The 20,046-nt window shown below is 33.2% G+C and overlaps 2 protein-coding genes across 7 annotated transcripts in view; one reads left to right on the top strand and one right to left on the bottom strand.

The window, feature by feature from the left end:
* LOC128163082 (UPF0415 protein C7orf25 homolog) overlaps positions 1-20,046 on the bottom strand; it is a 49,946-nt gene that overhangs the window by 19,461 nt on the left and 10,439 nt on the right. The window lies entirely within an intron of this gene.
* LOC128163083 (uncharacterized) lies at positions 5,086-19,819 on the top strand. Of its 6 annotated transcripts, none has more exons than XM_052826561.1 (3): positions 5,086-5,728; positions 16,259-16,337; positions 18,019-19,819. In XM_052826561.1, the coding sequence occupies exon 3, from the start codon at positions 18,057-18,059 to the stop codon at positions 19,341-19,343; it is 1,287 nt and encodes a 428-aa protein (XP_052682521.1). In that variant the 5' UTR covers positions 5,086-5,728; positions 16,259-16,337; positions 18,019-18,056; the 3' UTR covers positions 19,344-19,819. The 6 variants fall into 6 exon arrangements, with proteins under 6 accessions (XP_052682521.1, XP_052682520.1, XP_052682525.1 ...); XM_052826563.1 differs by lacking the exon at positions 5,086-5,728 and adding an exon at positions 12,809-13,128; XM_052826560.1 differs by lacking the exon at positions 16,259-16,337 and having other exon boundaries at positions 5,087-5,728.

Below are 20,046 nucleotides of genomic sequence, written 5' to 3' on the forward strand. Positions count from 1 at the left end.
ATTGTGAGCAATAAAAAAAAACGACTACAAATATTGACTAATAAACGATACTCATTACTATTTATCTATCTCCAAAAAGCTAATGCAACAGAAAAGAAAAGGCAGCAGAATGGAAATTGTTGAAACCTCATCTGCCAATTAGAGACAGTACACGCAGATTCTTCCTCCAATATTTATTCTTTATGACAGGGGAGGTCAATCTTCCTCCATTTATCTCCGACAAGGGAGACAATAAAAAAGATATAATGCAAAACAAGAACATCAAAAACTACTCTGTTAGTGTCTGGTAAAAATCAAGTTTCTGTCCCTTCCAAAAGGTTCATAGCATTTTCCAATAGAAAGCATCCTTAATTTACTGTACATGTGCCTTAAGGACATCTTGGATAGGCGGGGTTGGGGGGTTGGAGAAGAAGTCAGGCCAGTTCACAAATTGTTGTTGGAACACATATTATATAATCAGCATGATCAGCATCAGTCATATACTGTAAACATACTACATTTGGTTGTTTATTCTATTATCGCCTTTTGGTGGAATGTGGCTTCCGCTAAATCAAGTACATCGCTAAATGCCATGCATATATGTATAAGAATAGTCACATTCAGGAATAGTTATACGCTAATTCAAATCCACGCCAACTTGTTCAAAAATTTGATTTCCACCAAATATTGTACACACCAAATATAATACGTTTACAGTATTGAAAGGCAGTAATTTTTCTTTTGCCTTCTGCAGACAAATCCTGTAGCTGTATTTCCTAGCTCTATTCTATACATTTATGTACCCAACTAATATTAAAAAAATTTAAAAATATACATTGACTGTATTTTTAATTTTTAGCCTGTTCACCTGTTGATTATGTTGTAAGATTGGAAACCTGTGAGGCTGCAAAATCAGTAATTAGTACCGCCCATGTACAGTTTTTTATGTTGTATATTAGCCCAATTCAATTTGAATTCCTAACCCTAACAATATATGGTATATCTCACCCCATCACTAAAAATACCAGTATATATGATATATATCTCTTAATATTACATATTTATATACCAATATATAGTCTAAACTGGACATGTATATCTGATCTGACAGGCTATTTATGAACTTAACCTGTCAATGGCCTTTGTTGATCAGCTGTTTCTGTAAATTTCCATGATGGCATTTTAGAATGTAGAACAAAATTTCGTAGACAATTTCAAGGGTGTTTGCATGTTATTTAATTCTTTTTATCTGTCAGTGAATAAAAACTTTACCTTTGCAATAAATTGCATGAAAATAAACTGGTAACACTTTGTAAGTATTAAGCCTTTGTATGAAAGTTATTAGTGCATGCTTAAAAATGGTATAAAACAATCAAACAAACAGAATGCTAGATAATTTTACTCTGCCATTATTAATATTTCAATTGTGATATATATAGTGAAGCAGATGAAAGTGTAGATCATTTGTTAAAACCAATGCACCCAGAAATTTAAAAGAGAGCAATTTGCATTTGTTTACAGCTGAAGACAATTATAAAAAAAAAATAATTAAGTATAAAAAAAAAAAGAAATACCTCTATTGATAAGATTTCTATAAATAACATGTTATTTATATTCATTTATAAACTTCAAATTAATCTGAATAAAGTTATTGAATGCTTTTAAATTACTCTCTGTAAGCTTAAGCCAACACAGAGATGAGCTCAAATTTTCAATTCCATTTTGCAATCATCTTCATGTTGCTCTGACAACCACATCTCATGTAAATTCCAGGAAATCCAATTAACTTGCGCGGATTAAGTCTTAAATTAATAATCTCTTATAATCAAGCTAGGTCTGAAACCAACTTCACAACAAATTGTAAGAGGCTGTAGAAAAATACAGATTCTGATGATGTAAACTCTAACCTTGTTAAATCTGATTTATTTACCTACGTCAAGTGTAGTGGTGTTTGCCATAAATATGATTATAATAAACTCCTTTAGTTACATCAGGATCACAAGGATTGGATAGCGGAATAAACAATTCAATTTATACTTTTCAGGTGATCTGTACAGTTGCATTTAATAAAACTTGGAGAAAATGATATACTTAAGTCAGATTTCGAACAAATAGCAGTGTAATAGGTCATATAAAGGGACATGTATAATATCTGCGCAATATAATACATGATCTATATTTTTTTTACAAAAATAACATTACTTAAGTCTATACAGGACACAAGGTCAATAATGACTCTTTATGGTAAATGGTCCAATGGACTTTTAAATTTGCAAAATTACACGTACACATAATTATCCGTTTTAGGTCTATTTGGGCCTGGGAACTATTATCTGTACAGAGATTACTAACAGAGATCTGCTTTGACCTTGACCTCTGACATAGTTACTTGGTTCAAAGCCAGTGCACACCCTTAATCTATAGACAGCTTTAGTTTTGGACAAAGGGCATAAAAGTTATTACCAATTGCACTTTAACCTCTGACCAGTAGAAACTTGGATCTCAGTCACTCTTTGCCCATAAACTCTTTCTGTGAAAAAAAATCTGCAACTGTTAAATATAATATCTAGACAACATTGAGATGGTGACCATCTCAAAGGGCCCTGCCTAAATACTATGAAATCATTAAATTTTGTGGGGGCCAATTTTCGTGGATTCCTAAAAATTAACAGGCTTGTGGGGATGTAATTTCATGTATTCCAATATACCTACAAATGGAAATATGACTTTAAAACATTAAATTATTAATTCGTGGAGGATGTTAATTCTTGGATGAGAGGTACCAATGAATTCCACGAAAATTGAGCCACCACGAAATATAATGATTCCACAGTAGTAGATAAAAAGAATTTTAGAGAACTTTGCTTTGACCTTGACCAATAACTTTGAAATTTTCCAGCTAGCATAGAACTTCTATAATTTCAATCTCATTACCTCTTACATTAATAAGGCATTATTTTTCAATCTGAACATATCAACTAAATGGGAAATATTCTATGGTCTAAAACTGATGATAAAGAGATCTGCTTTGACCTTCACATTGACTTTGTTCAAGGTCACTTCAAACCATTAACCAAAAAGCTCTGTTTCAGTAAAGTATCAGCAAAATAATGCTAAGTGGAGAGTATATATGCTCTTAAATACAGGATTTTTGTTTGATCTGATATGACCTTGACACTTGATCTACAAACATCATCTAAGGTCACTGCATACCCTTTGATCAAATGCATCGATTGGGTGATGTATGAGCCAGATTGGAGTAAAGTAGGAGAAGATATGCTTCAAACAAGAATATTTTATATAATTCTGCAATGATCTTCACATTTGATCTTGAAAAATGGTTCAAGGTCATTACACACTCGTTATTCATTAGTTCTGTTTATGTGAAGTATGAACCTTAACCTTGGACCTAGAAACATGGTTCAAGGTCACTGCACACCCTTTTCCCAAAGGCTCTCTGTTGGTGAAGTATCAGCTATATTGAGCTGAGGGGAGAGAAGATATGCTTCAGACAAGCATTCTCTGACAAACAGACTGACAAAAGGATGGACAGATGGATGGACGGACAGACAGACTGATCACTATAGGGCGCCTGCAGAGCAGGGCCCTAATGATTGTAATTGTTATCTCAAACATAACGTTTTCTCCCTTTTTACAAACAAGTTATTTCTTTGAACATGATTTTTTTTAACAAATTCACAATTAAATGCTCCCTTATGTTTTATCATGTGTGACAACTTGACCCTGGCATATACTAGCTAGGAGAGCAGTAAGTGTATTTTGTTAGCAGATGCTGCTCATAACACATAACTCTTGGTAGGCTGAGAACCAAGAAACACAACAACACTGCCTTGTACCAGTAGGCTGGGTCCCACTGTGGAACTCTTTGTTCATCAATTAGATGCCAATTAACATCTTTAAGTGTCCAATAAAGCAGTTGTACACTGCTGACATGAATCAAATCAACCATGAAACAAAACTGTTAAGTTATGATAAAATTTTAATTTTGAACTTTATGATTGACATCATTGTCACAATTTTCAGCCATTTCATATTAAATCATAAACCTTCAATGTTACCGTTTGTTAGCTATATATCAGTTAGCATTTTTTTAAACTTTGCTCTCTTCAAAAGGTTTGAGGAAAGCTGAAGACAGAGAGTTAGTACAGAAACTGAAACACAGGTTACAAATTGTACAGATCCAGAAAATTTCTCCAGGACAAAATTGACGTAACATTTGAGTTTGCCAAGGGGGTCTGAGGTATATTTTCGGTGGTAATTTTATAATGTAAATTAAAGAAATTTGTATTTTGCGTTGTGGGGGGGGGGGGGAATCTGGACCCCCTGATCCCCCTCTACATCCGTGCATGGGTTAATTTACCCCTGATCAATGATCTCTAAAAGATGGAGCATTTCCCCAACTACATACATGTGAACAGAAAAAAACAGAAAAATGAGAAAACAAATATGTACCAAACAAACAACAATAAATTGGAATTATTTCACGTACATTATGGTAAATTAAGTACGAATAAAATTTTCATGAAAAGAAGTAAAAATAAATTGGAAAAAATGTTTGCACTGGTGATAATAAATTTACACAAGCATGCTTTGCCATGCTGAAGAAATGATAACTCCCTCTATATCAAATGCTTTGAGTGCTGCAGCTTTGTTATGTCCTATCAGCATGAGTGCTCAGAGAATCCTTTTTGTGTTCAAGCTGACTAATTACAAAAAACAGCCATGCAGAGTAAATGATGCAGAGTACCACAATTATTGCACAATTTTTATACGTAAACACAGTCTAATTACTGCAGATAGAGTTTATACGCATGTACATATTTATGTCTCCTTGCACAGATAGATATATGTACAAAAACAGTCTTAATTACAACGGCTAGAGTAATATGCGTGTATATATTTATGTCTCTGGCGAGTATTTCACACATCTTGGTTTCATAAGTGGATTTTTTCCACCCAATCTTTACCAGTAATTGGATGGCAAGCGATGAAATCACAGATAAAGTGATGAGAAACAATATCATTTTTTGTCATTTATTAATAAAGGCAGATTTCTGATACCAAGAGACACGTAAATGGCCAATAATACCCCCAAACATATACTTCAGTCTTTGCTTTATGATTTATTTCCTTATTTACCTGGCCTTCTTTACTATACTATACTAAGTAACAGTTTTCAAGTAAATAAGTATTATCTATATATATATATATATATAATCGTACACATATTTATTACATTTCCTCCACACAATGGTTAGCAGCAAGAAGCAAGCAGACGTACGTAGGTCTCTTATATAAAGTCAGACTCTCCCTGAGGTTTATGACCAATCTTTTAATATAAAGTCGTGGCAGTATGTAGCTAGAGATCACATAATCTGCTTTCAGGCAGTCACTCACAGACCAAAACAGTTTATTTCCGTCACTGCATGCGGCAGCATATATATCTAACTACTCCAGGCAGTGTCAAGTCTAATGTAACATATAAACTCTTGAAATTTCACGAAGCCTTTAATAATTTCCCGACCAGTTACTGCTGCAATCACACCAAGACAATACCAGCTGAGTATCCTGCAGGAGAGAGAGAGCTTACCGTAGCTAGCAGACAACAATACAGTGTCGAGAACGCGATGGATATCAACAGATGATATCTATACCATCAGCTGATTCAGAAGCTTCTGATTTTAAAGGATATCTTTATTTTTTCTACGGATCTAGAAATAAAATTATGGTAAGTATATATTCATTTAATTTTTCATCCTTCATTTTTTGAATTGCTGTTGACAATTTATTTTGCTGTTGATATACATCACTGTCCTTTCAGAGTAAATTGTACATGCCATTGGGTCAAAATACTTCCTGATTTATTGTAATTAAAAAACTTGTGATTTTCAGCATTTGACTAAACTGATCCAATATTAAACCAAATTAAGTTGTTGAAAAATACATGGGGTTTTAATTCAATGTATCTAAATATAATTAAGAAAATTTATTTTTAAAATTATTATCTGTTTTGTTTATTAGAGTCTTGGTCAATACATTGTAATTCATATTAGACATAAAAATAACAATACGCTAAGTATACATCAGGAAAACTAAGAAAGATTATAAAGCTCGTAATTATTATAAAAGAACTGATTATAAAGCTATCTATTATCATATGAGAACTGAGCCATTATAAAGTCCCCTCAACAAAACTAGAACCTTAGTGTTCAGTGTTTGGTTAAATTTTGATCTAAATGCATGCATTAATCTCATCCATTGACACGTATAGATAACTTTATTGCCTGCAGACAGATCGAAAGTTTTATCACACAGGCTCTTGATTCCCAAGTTGAAATTTTTTTTACTTCCATGATTCTAAAAATTCACTATAGCGGATGTATTTCTGAAGAAAAAAAACAACTTAATATTATGCAACATTTCCCAAGCATTTATCTCGACTGACTCGATGAAATCTGCAGTCGTCTGTGAATTGAAATTCATAGACTGAAAACAATACCACTGCATTGAAATTGCTATTGAATCAAAGCTACATGTACTTGTAAACAATTTGCTATTTGTGCGAATGTTTGCTTCAAATTGATATATAATTTATCTTCTGTTTTTTTACATAACCTGTATATGATAGTAAAACAATTTTTACCAAAATAATTTAATACATTCGATCATTGATCATTTCTCACGTTTAATTGATCCTCTTTGGTTCCATAGCATCCAAGATTTAGCACGTATATTTGTTGAAGATCATGATGTTAGTTGCAAATTAATGAATAATTAATGATTAAAGAATTATCCGAGGGAGTAATCTGTGATGATCTTCATTATGGATGCATATATGCAATGTATAATTAATGATTGAACATCGATAAGCATATAAATATACTGCACTCGTTCACACAGATGCATGCCTCGGAGTTCATTACTATATTCGTAACTGTAGTAATCAGTGCCGGCTGGTTTACATTATGAGAGTACATTTTTATTTTATCAAAAAATTCTTATATTACGCATTATTAAGTACTGAATGCTATCCTTTTGCATCAAATCTCAAGAATTTGAAAATAAGTGCACCAAACTTTTGTCGCAATTTTATTTATATAGTTCTACTCTCAGAAATTTTTTTTTTTAAATAAGCAAGAGATATTTCATGCAGAAATTTTTTCCTTGTTATTAAAGTAAAATTTATAATTAATGAAGTAATTAGCAGACAAAATCTTAAATTAAGGAACTTAAAAATTTATTACATAGCGGAGTCTATCGGAAGGTCAGACAGTATTAAGAACTTTCAATAAATTTATGAAGTCAATTAACTTAACATTAATTAAAAACACTAATTATCATGTCATACATCCCCAGTTCTCTTTGAGAGAAAAAAACTGAAATATAAATCGATTATTCTCAACAGTTCCCAGACTACATACAGATACACATTTAGGCTCCACTGGGTAAGGCTTTTAAATTCATAAATTATACACAGACTCAGATAATATAACTGCATGCGCTTTTAAAATCTAAACCAATATTTTTTCTCTCTCTCAGAATCCCTAGCTTAATTCCCACTAATAAAACCCATCAATAAAAATCCTTTCATATTGAGAGTAGAAATCACAGAAGTCAATACAAATGGTTAAATATTTGCTCCACTGGGGATCTCTAACATAGTTACAGGGCAATGAGACGCATGGAGCTTTGAAGTCTCTGGCAATAACACAGCCGATGCTGTATTTTCTTCATGACCCCAGCGCTGTTATAACAAACTGTAGTACGTCATTGGTGGCCACAATGTAATGATCTTGCCAGTGATGACGGTAGTGTACCTTTGTACTTCAGTTATTGACAATTTACTTACTGCGCAGGGGACTTATGAACATCTTAATATCCTTACTATGACATCGATATTTACATTGACAACTTGCCCACAAGTTGACTTCAAGAAGTTGACTTCTCTCAGAGTTTCTTTACTCGTAGTTTTACTCACTTTTAAATATGATACATTTTATTCTAAGCTGAAACCTGTAAAGTTAACTCTGCCATGGAAATTTACTGATGCTCAGCTTTCATAATCATTCCCTGTAACCCCTCCCCCAAGACCGACCCCCCCCCCCCCCCCCCCGCCCACAACAAACCCAAAACAACCCCCACCCCCCAAAAACAAACCCCAAACAATCCCACCCCACCCCACCCCCCAAAACAAACCCCAAACAATCCCACCCCACCCCACCCCCCAAAACAAACCCCAAACAACAATATCCTTCCCACCCCAACCCCCAAAACAAACCCCAAACAACCCCCTCCCCAACCCCAACCCCCAAAACAAAACCAAAAACAACAAAAAAACATAACAAATTAACATCTATATCTTTAAATTATACTTATAATGTTCAACAGTAGCTACTGCAGTTTTAATCTTTTAAAACTATAACTGGCACTTGCTTTCAATTCTGACTTAAAGATATATTTTTTAATTTGAAGTTAATGTACCGGTATTTCTTATTGTTAATATACCTTAAATATATAAATATATCATAGATTCTGAGGTACACACACATGTAATTGAACATGCCACTGACTTCTTTACAATTTGCTATAGGTTAAAGCAGGATATCCTAGGGGTGGGGGGAGGGGGATCTGAAACTTTAAGGTAAGCAGTAGAAAAGTTAAACAATTCAATGCTTTCAAAAAACTGAGAGCTTAATATTGAAAAACAAAAAACAAGTTATATAACCATTTTATGCAATGTCATTTTTTTCATAGATGAATCAAGTACATATATTTTGTACATAATGTTGGTTAAATTTGCCTCAATACAATAATAATTTTGATCTTGAGTCATACAAGTTGGCTGTTGCAATAATTCATATCTGTGGGCAACAACTTTAGGCTGTCACTGTTTAAGTCTCAAAGTCACTTTTTTTTTTGCAAAACATAATTGCATACCACAGGTATATATTGCATGTAATTGTAATATCTAACGCCAAACTAAATAAATCACTAGTAATTTTCTTTTTTTTAAACTGCACTCTTAAATGTTGTTGCTTGACAATCAATTTTAAAATGATGTACCGGTACATCGATCACGTCAAATTAAACGTACACGTCAAGATTTCTGTTATGCTATATAATGCTATATGCTATATATATCAGCTATGATAAAAATTCTCTGTCATTTATTTTCCTGCTGTGAGATTTCTTGGAGACAAATTTAATTTCCAGAGCTGTTTGTTGGTTTCAGCAACAAAAGCAAAAAAAAACTTTACCGATTAAAATTTCCATTTCATCATAGTTCAACAGATTTTAAGTCTCTGCATAAAACTATAACCGGTTTAATCAGAGGCCGTATCAAAGATCGAGATTTTTATTCTAAGCATGTCTTTCATTTAGGGCGCTCATTATGTAATATGGCCTTAAACATGTAATATAATCAGCTATGAACAGCACTGAATCACTCAAAAAATCTTCAATCACCAGACGTGACCTAGTGCTAAATTATTATATGAATAATCGGTCAATAGACTTGTTAATAAAATACATGGTATATTTTTTTATACCGAGTTTAAAGGAAACACTGCAGCTGGCTTCAAAGTTGATCAAAGTCAATTTATAAGGAATGTTTACGTCACTGCAAAGCAAGGACCTTTTGTCTATTTTATATATAGGTTATTACATGGCATTTATAAAATGATCCTATTTTTGTTCGAGGTTGCCTTATATTATTTAATAGCCAAATTAAGAGTTGTTATAGGCTCAAGGACAGCAAATATACAGTGACCTGAAAGGCAAATATGTGATGCACTATAAAAAAATGTCATGTTCATGGTTTTTTATATCATATACTTGTAGAAAATATCAAAGAAACAATATAAACTATTTTGTGGATGTGGATTGATTATTGTCAACAGTTCACTTGGTCACTGTCTATTACTAAATACTACAATGTCTTAAAAATTTTCTTATCAATTTGTGCCAGCTGTTAATTTGTTTAATTACCAAAATGATGTCAACATAGTCATTTATACCATATTTCTATAATTCTAAAGAGTCTAAAGACAATTTTGGGAGAAGTTCAAATCCACAAAAACCAATGTTTTCTTGTTATTTAATAAATATGTTTGCAATTGTGAACATGCATTTTGAATAAAAAAAATTTATGTTTTAGCATATGGGGAGAACTCAGTATTTTAAAATTTGCTTGCAATTGATGTTAACAAAAGTTTTCAAAGTCAGAGGGTTTGTTAATTGTGTGGGTAATTTTTTTTTAGCCCAGTGGATAAAACATCAAACTAAATATGTGCCATATCCATGGAATCCATTATCAGTTTATAATCATATTTGTGAATTTTAAAGGGATTAAAATATACAGCATACAGGTTTATATTCTCCCAATGTTATTTTCGCCCCTCTACAAATTAAAAGGGCTTTGCCTCGTCTTGAATTCCACCTGCAGTCATGCAGTTGTGTCAAACGATATATTATTTGCAACAATGGAGCTCACCATTTTAGTCTTAAATTCGCTGGCTAAAAGCAAAGGAATAAGGGGGCAAAAAAAATGGGGCAAATATTTTCCTATGCACAGTAATCATTAAAGTTTCAAATGAATCAAAAATCTCTTAATAACACTCAACACTAAAAAAAGTAAATAAATGAAATAAATAATAATCAAACAACGAAAAGCAGCCAGAGAGACATTCATTTAATTCTTATAAATGTATCTTCTGGTATCAACATGCAACATTTTTTGGAAATTTGTAAAAGTTGAGCAGTTGGCATGAAATTAGAGTCTAATTGGCAATGATAGCATTTTCCCCATGCCAATATGCCAAGACATAATCAAGAAGAATGGAACACGATGTTTACATGTATCAATACAATCCACCATTGTTTCAAATTCTGGGAAAATGTCCGTAAATCTTTCAGGAGCAGATCACTCTCAAATGCCAAAATGTCAAAAAAAAAATCTACCCCCACCTAAAAAGAAATCTTTCAGTCACTGTATCAGAAATTTTGAACAGATGAATGAAAAATGTGTTTACATGTCACAGTAAACAATCGACATGCCTGGAATTCGGTTAAATCTGTTTCACTTAAAGTGACAGGGCAAGGAAAACTTGGAATCAATAATTAAAATAAGATATTTGATCCCATAACACAGCCTCCACGTGATAAATTATTCAGGATCAAAATAATCTCGTTGACAAAATCCATAAGCCCTGATAATTAATTTTTGCTTCTGTCTGATTCTACCACTACATCTTTAATTAAACGGCAAATTCTGTCATTGTCAGCAACTACCGGTACTAGGTACAGGTAGGAACCAATGATTATAACCTCAAACGCAAGAGAGATTAAAGCTTGTGAGTAGATCTTTCTGGATGACAAATACACTTTACAAATTGCTTTTACTCTGGAAACACTAAAGTACATTACTTTTTTTATATTAATGGGTTAAAAATTCTTAGAAAATTTTATAACAGTTTTAGCATGAACAATTTTGACTTTTAAGCTATAGGAAATTTTTATCAAAATGTTCCCTTATGATTTCAAAAAAAGTTGATAACGGATATCATTTCTCAAACTTTTACATTTTAGATACTTATAGATGAGAAATTCCAAATTATTACTACATGAAAAATATGTCATTAAAGTTTCTTGGACCAGGTTATATATCAAAAGGATATATAATATACATTTGTAGTGTCGGTCGGGGAATCAGAAACACACTTTTTATCACAGTCACCCAAATTAAATATAATACATAGTAGGTTTGATATAAACCTGCAAACTGCATGAAGCAATTGACTAGTGTACAAATTCAGTTTTAGTTACTGCCAGAAAGGGTGTATATATATATATATATATATATATATATATATATATATATATATATATATATATATATATATATATATATATATATATATATATATATATATATATATATATATATATGTTTAAAATACAGTATTTCCAGTTGTTTTCCATGTCACAAAATTTGCGAAAATGGGGGAAATCTGTAACAGTTTTAATTTGCGTCAGTCATTTTATGCGATTTAAAAAGTTTCTTATAGAAACTGATACTAAATATAATTTCTGCATATTCAGTTATTTGCAATTTAAAAGGTCATGAAAAAAGCGAAAATTAGATCATGGCAAAAATTACCGGATATGCAGCATCCTTTTAACACAAAACCTGAATCATGTAAAAATTCATGTAATATATAAAACGTGCGCTTGGTCAGTATTAAGCTAACTTTATACAAGTCTTTAAGGACCTGGAGTGGCTTGTACACATACCTGTATAGGAACTAAGAGCTAGTAAGAGCTCCTTGTGTGTTTAATGGCTCTAATAATGAGAGAGCCTGAGACTTAGTAAAGCTAGAATGCATTTAATGGAGGCTCTGAAAATTCGACACATTAAGGCCAGAATGTAGCAGTTCTCCATAAACCTTGATCAAAGCCTAGAGACAATGTGATAATAAGTGTTTATAACAGGAATTTGCTGAAAAATCAATGATTAAAGAACTGGCGGTACTCTGATGAGTATCGTCACATCATCTGTACAGAGAGAGAGCTTGATCAATAGCCGGCAAAAACAGATGTACATCCAAGTCAATATACCTATGCTGACCATCAACCTAGCAGTTGTATAATGGATAAACTTTAAAAAACTTCACAAGGACTATTAATATTATGAGTTCAAAGGAATTGTTCTGGAGAAAAGAGTCCTATCAATTACAGCTTTTTTTGTATGTGTGCAGGAACTTTGTACATTGGCATCTGGAGGGGTATTTAAAAGGTAAATAATCAAACTAAATGAAAGGGACTGAGAGAGAGGTCTAATTTATCTGCATGCAGCTTCAGCTTTTTGCACATGGACTGTAATGTTCCAAACTAGTTCCAACAGGATTCAACTTTTAAGGCCCAGAAAAGTACTAGATGGTCCTTAAAATCTTGAAATATCAATGCCTGTGGCTGTCAGGAGATTTTTTTGTGACAATAAGACTAACTAAAAATCTAAATTATTTCAAATTATGGAAGAGGATTTATAGAAAAGGAATGGCATATCTACTGCCTTAATTAAATGTCTCAGAATGGAGGGTGACGGACTGTTTCTCATATGCTCTTCTGAAGGTTTGTAAAGAGAGAGAGAGAGAGAGAGAGAGAGAGAGAGAGAGAGAGAGAGAGAATTAATGTTGTTGATTCAATTCTGAACAGGATACAATGTATTTGATTGTTGATGCGTGATTTATCTACAAGGGGAAACCTGTTTGGGGGGAATTATTTATTGGAATAAATCTCAGAGTCACAGCTGGGCCTTAATTCCTACACATGCTAAGTATCTGGAACATCTCCCTGAGAAATCTTTTTTATGGGCCCCCTGGATCCTCCAGCGAGATGAAGAAATAATGCCTTAATGTATTCATAAATGTACCTTAGAGGAATTAATACGGCTCAGAATCCTTATTTTTCAGACATTTTCAGTCAGGATAGGAATACCATGTTGAAAGTAGTTCTCGACTGATAAGAAAACGGAGAAAAAAATATCTTAATGTGTTTCATAATTGTGTCAGAAAACAGAAGGAAATTGATGGAAAATATTCATATTTCATGACTCTGCAAAATTACGGCCATGCTCAACGATATTGTTGGTTTTTAAATCCTCATGGTGAAAGCATTAGTTTATGGTAGGCAATCTAGATCTTACGATTGGATTTCAAAATGTACCGTATGTGTTTTTTCAAACTGAAGATTCAGGCTGCCTGCAACCAAAAAATTGAGTGGTAATTAAGTATACTAATGGTACTTTTTTCTTATAAATTAATATATGGCATGAAATCTCTTTTCTTATTAATAATAAGGATTCAACTATTTTCTAAAAGCAAGAATTTCTTATGTAGTTCACTGTGAAACCATGTAAATATATTTTTAAAATACAGTCATTTTACCAGCTGGTATTATAAGTTGAATCTAATAAGAACAAATTATTTAAAAGTTACAGTGGAACCTGGTTTCAATTGAATCTAATTATAAATCATTCATGTTATAGTGAAATCTGTTCCGGGCACATAAGGAATTCAGATATCAAAGTTCAGATCTAGAACGAAAATTTTTTTTCATAAAACAAAACTTAATGTATACAGTAAATTAAAAGACTATAAATTACTGAAAATTGTTCTTTTCCCTTTAAACATCATGAGTTTAATTAATTAGATTCATCAGAATTCTTGTCATCAAAATAATTGTGTGTGATGACATAACTCTTTTTTCATGGTATTAATTTACATTATTAAATATACTAGAATATAATTGTCCATATTAGGAAATTGTAAAATTGAGAACAAATTAAATGAACAATTTACTCTTGATCCTGATTAATACAGCTGTACGTAATCTGATTTTAATAATTTATCTTGTTATAAACTTATAATTAATAATCCAATAGCATGCGTTATCTATAGTTTTAATCAATACATTTCTTTGAAGTTTATTGCCAATCTAAGTCTAATTAAATCTTACTCAATTGTACGGACATATTACATGTAATATGAAGTGAACATTCTTACAATCAAATAACATCAAACTGCAAATATCAATCTTATTTTATTAATGAAAAAAAATTCCAATATCCCACAAAAAGTTACCCTCAGCATGATATGTTATACTGGATATCATGACGCAAGGTGACTAATTATTCTTTTATTAACGCGAGTACTTAAATCTGCGATTCAACTGTTTTGCGTCAAATCGTGAGAATATAAAATCAATAATTCCAACTTTTGTCATAGTTTCATTTACTTTACATCTTTCCAAAAAATAAAAATGAGAATTCAAAATCTGCACAATGCATGTACTTCGTACAATTCTAGGCGGATATTAATTCTTCATTTTCATAAGGAATCAATAATAATTATCTTGTGGGTTTTGAAATCATTGTAAAACACAGCTCACTGGGTTTCTCTTACCATTTAATATCAAAAATGACAGACATTAATATTTTGGATTTAATTAAAAGGAATTGGTTGGGGTTTTTTAAAGGAATATTTCAAATGTTACACATATACCACATCAATATATTAACAAAAAAAGTTAAAAATACATATTGTTTAAATACTGAAAATAATGATTAAACAGCATGGAAGAAACCTCCTCAAAACACACAGAATCTTGTGAATTCTTGCAAAACATGAAAGGTTTTAGCTTGCTTATATCTCTGTTATACATCATTACATGTGCATATTATGCTCTGGGGAGCAGCGTCTTCATCAGTACTGACAGGTGCTTACAGGGAATGGAAAGAGTTATTACCCCCATTAATAATCCATCTCCTCACTACATGTTACATAAGTCCCATAGATTGAATGATCTATCTAGTTAGGTCCCTTTGTTCTTTTCCCCCATTAAGTGGGCCACTAGTTTGTCTCCTTAAAAATTAATGAAGCTTGACAGTTATAGCTGCCTTTATAATCATGACCTAAATAAACTCATTTATGGCATACTGTCTCATCTATAAAAAGAACTAAGTTCTTGTCTCCATTATTTCCAAGTTTGATCTTTAATTTAAATTTTGTTACGTATACCAAACTAAAAAAAAAAATTTAGAAGAAACTTTTATTAAATTTATTACCATAAATTAATATCATAGGAATAATCAAACTCAACCACCTGATTGACAATGTCTACAAAATTGCAGAAAACATACAGCCTTAATGAAAGATCACCCCTGGTCCATTTCCTTTTCCTGTTCCTTCAAGACCTCTACAGTTGTAACCATGGTAACAGTAAATAAATTGCATATATACAATATGCACCACGATGATGCCACAACTAGCACTGCTGATGGTGTTGGGGGCAATTAACAGCTTGTGTACACCACAAAGTGATGATGTGTCATTAATTGCCACTCTGAATATCTTAAACTGAATCTCATTTTGGTGGGCGTAATTTCTCAGCTTTAAAGTTTCATAACTCTGTGTGAAGTTATGAGATTCAGAGTAAGTCTTAAGATAATTGTTCATTTCCACAACCTTAATTTTTTTTGGGTGTTTTATTGAAAAAAAAAAAGTCTGGAAAGTTCATTGGTCGATCATGATAGATGCTTTCTATAAGAGCATCAATGTAGATTGGGTTACGTAAACTATAATTATTAACCCTTGATATCTAGGACAACAGTATTAATACTAGCTACCTGCAATCAGTACTTTAAGGTGTATCCTGGATGATCAATTACTATCAGTGACTCGACAATCTTTTTCATTTTCAGTGTGACTTAGGCATAGCTAAGAGGATGAAGGCGATCACAAGGCTGAATGAATTAGAATATTGCATAAAACATCAGCAGGGTATTGGGTTTTTAGCATTAATAACAAAGAAGATTTCATAAACCAAGGTCTCATAGTACAAGAAGTTTTATAAAGGGGGCTGGATGATCATGGCCATATTTAGGCTATATTTACCTTCTTTACACGAAGAGCTCTGTAAAAAGATTAGAATGCTCGAATTTTAAAATTATAATATTTGGATTTTCTGTTCATTAAAAAATAGTTTATGGCCCAAAATACCATTTAAATGTTTTTAAGACAGATCTTATGGTTAATTGATTGACCATCTAGCCTCCTTAAAATCTTCACAGTGCTAATCATTCTCAGCCCTTTTTGGCAATGCAGATTTTTTGACCATGTAGTTTGTGTATTTTGGAATTAAGGATGTGTTCTACTCTTGACCTTTAATTGTGGCCTTGAACTTTTTGACCTTTTTTTAGTCTAGGACAGGCTGGTTCTGATCCTTAACATGTTTTCTGTCTTTGTTCACAGAACATGAAATTTAAGCTTCTTGAACTCAGACCTGATTTCAGAATCTATAGCTGATGAATTGAAAATTTTCAAACATAAATTCCAACTTCTGGTATACGGTATTATGCACTTTGATATATTCCAGACTTTGACATTTCTTTCTTGCAACTTAGAGTGCAGACACTATAAATGCACAAAGCAACACAAGAATCGACGGAGTTCAGCTGTTGGTAATTCACATTACCCTAGACATGAATAGATTGTTCTCAGATGATCTAATGATAATGACTATAAATATATATATTTTACATATTTATCTGCAATGATACTGGTGCAGATACAGTTTAAAGAGTGCAAATTGAAATAGCTCTGTTTTTGTTTACAACCTTGATGTAAACATCTTGAGTGCAATGCACATCTGTATTATAGCATGATGATGGGTGGTTACACTTCAGGCTCACCAAACACTTTATTATGCTTTGGACAGCATGATAAATTCTGTTTCAGACCATTTGTGGATCACAAACCAATTCCTTCTTTGAACCTGTCTCTATCTACTTTCCCCTATTCCCTGTTATAGAATCTAGTGCATCTAAATCCTGATCCCAATCAATTTTCAAACCATTACTGTGGTTTCATTAATTTTCGTGGGTATCAATTTTCGTGAATTTTCTGAAAACCACAGTTTCAAGGATACGTAATTTCGTGGCCAATGATCCTATCATTAACAAATATTAGTTGAAATTGAACTTAAATGAACATTTAATTTTGTGGATCAACTAAACAACGAAATCCACGAAAATTGGTATTCAACGAATATTGATGAAACCACAGTATACAAACTGTATAACAGCAATCCTGATCAACCCTTTTCTATCAATTTTTAGCCATAACTGACTACACCGGTCCTCCAACCTTTCTCCTAATTTGGTCCTTCAACCATCCTTTTTATAGAGAGAGAGTAGTAAATACCTGTATGTTCACCTATTGAATAAACCACTTAACAATGCTAAGTATTTGTCTACAATTACCGATTGTACATTATATTGACAAATACAGAGCTTTTAATGAGGATGAAATTGAGCTGACTCAGAGGATTTAATTATTTTGATGAATGTTACATATGTATTAAATCAATATGAAATGAAATAACTGCCCAAAAATTATTTCTGCAGCAATAAATAATAAATGAAAGTCATGACCATAAACAGACTCCATATTTATTTTTCAGACACCCATCCAGCAGCTTGAGGGGTAACCAGGGGCCGAATGTCCACGCGTGACAGCATGATGTTATCTTCCACCCCTTCCCAGACCATTCCAATCAATCTCCAAGTGGAATCTTCCACCACCTCCTCCATCAAACTATCCTGGGGCCCAGGCACCACACCGCTACTCTCTGCCATTTTGGCCTACCAAGTCCACTATCAAAAAGAGGCCAGCAAATACGTACAGTATGGACCACGGCTGCCGGCTTCATCTAACGAGTACAATATCCAGAACCTAGTTGCTGACACATTTTACAAGATCTGCTTAGTTATCTATCAAAACAATACTGTGACACCTGATCGTGAATGTGTTGACGCGTCTACATCAAACTGGCGGATCCCTGTGTCTATTTCCATTGGCAGCAGTATTGGGGCTGTGCTGGCCCTTTTCCTTATTATGCTCATGGTGGTTGCTGTGGCTCGTTGTCCATTTGCCATCCGCTGGCATCACAATCAGAAAATGACCGCCAGAAAATATGACAGCATATCTTCTCATTTCCATTACGATTTCAGTGATACTGTGACACATGAGAGGGACGAGGACTATTTGTCAGATCACAGTGAAAATGGGCTTTATAAAGAAGGGTGTAACCTGAGTCCTAGCTACAGACACCCAGAGTACCGCTTGACCGCCACCCAGGTCTGTAATGGTCACCACCATCATCAAGTGACCTTTAACCCCAACCTCCCAACAAGGTGTACAGGGGCTCGACCCAAAATTCAAATGGCTAAACATAGCCCGCAACCCTCGTATCTTGCTAAGAAACATATTGTGTCACATTCCTCGACAGAATCAGAAAGCGAGAATGTGACTGTTGAGAGGTTGGAGCCGAAGCCTTATTCGGGCCGGCTGTGTGAACATGCTCATGTGTGTTTTAGTGATGACAACTATAATCTACAGTCAGATGTAGATTTTCCTCATTCCCAAGAATGCTGTGCTAGAAATCAAAACAACGATTTTAACGAGTCAGAACACCTGGGCTTTGAGGCAGCGGGGGGACTGATCATTCTCCACGAAGCCCCAAGTCTGAATCAAGTGGATGTTTCATCCAGTGACTCTGGTTACAAAGATACGTTACACCGCGCTCAATCTGAGTCAGATGAAGACAATGCTTTGTTCTCCGCCACCAAAAGTTTCGCCTCCGATCAGGACATGGATGACAATATGCAAACCACTGCGGTTTCTGATGAATTCGAAATGACAGACCTATCAGATAAAATGAAATCCATTAAGATTTCTCCATCCAGAGGAATGGATCAATCAGAGCTAATTTCTGAAGTGACATGAGATCAAACAACTCAATTCTGGCAAATGAATCCATTTTCATGTTACCGTGGTAATTATAAATCTCGTCATGTTGGTTGATGACAGTCCTCATGAACAGAAGTTCAGCTCCATTTAAAGTTGCATCATTTTTCCTAAATTTTTAGATCTCTTGATTTTTTTTCTTTTTTCACTTAATTTATATAACAATTATATCAAGATCAAAGGTATTTTTACAATTGATTTTTAATCTAATAAAATCCAAAGTTGAATTGATTTAGTTCTGATTAAAAGAGATATGCTGTTACATTGAGTCGTAACAGTTCCTAGGGGCTTAATGTTCATGGCTTTCATGGGTTACCCTTGCCCATGAATCTACATCCCAACGAATGTATATACAACCATTTGTTTGATATTAAATTAAAATCATCATGAACTTGCGACTAATGAAAATAGTTCCCCATGAACTAGGTAAATTTCGGCTACTTACGAACATAGACCCCCACAAATAAACAAGAGGCCCAGGGGCCACATCGCTCACCTGAGCAACAATTGCCTTAATTCTGATCAAATTAGCATTACAGTTTCAAAATATCTTGACAACTAAGTACAGTAGATCTTGCTAAAAAAATTGAAAATCTGCCAATTTTTATCCACCTCTTTCTTTTGGTAAATACCAAGCCCCTTTTGTTGTTGTACCTGTAAGACGATTTTTCTCTATTCCTAT

The sequence above is a fragment of the Crassostrea angulata genome, chromosome 9 (genome assembly GCF_025612915.1).
Source record: "Crassostrea angulata isolate pt1a10 chromosome 9, ASM2561291v2, whole genome shotgun sequence".
Classification (NCBI taxonomy): Eukaryota; Metazoa; Mollusca; class Bivalvia; order Ostreida; family Ostreidae; genus Magallana; species Magallana angulata.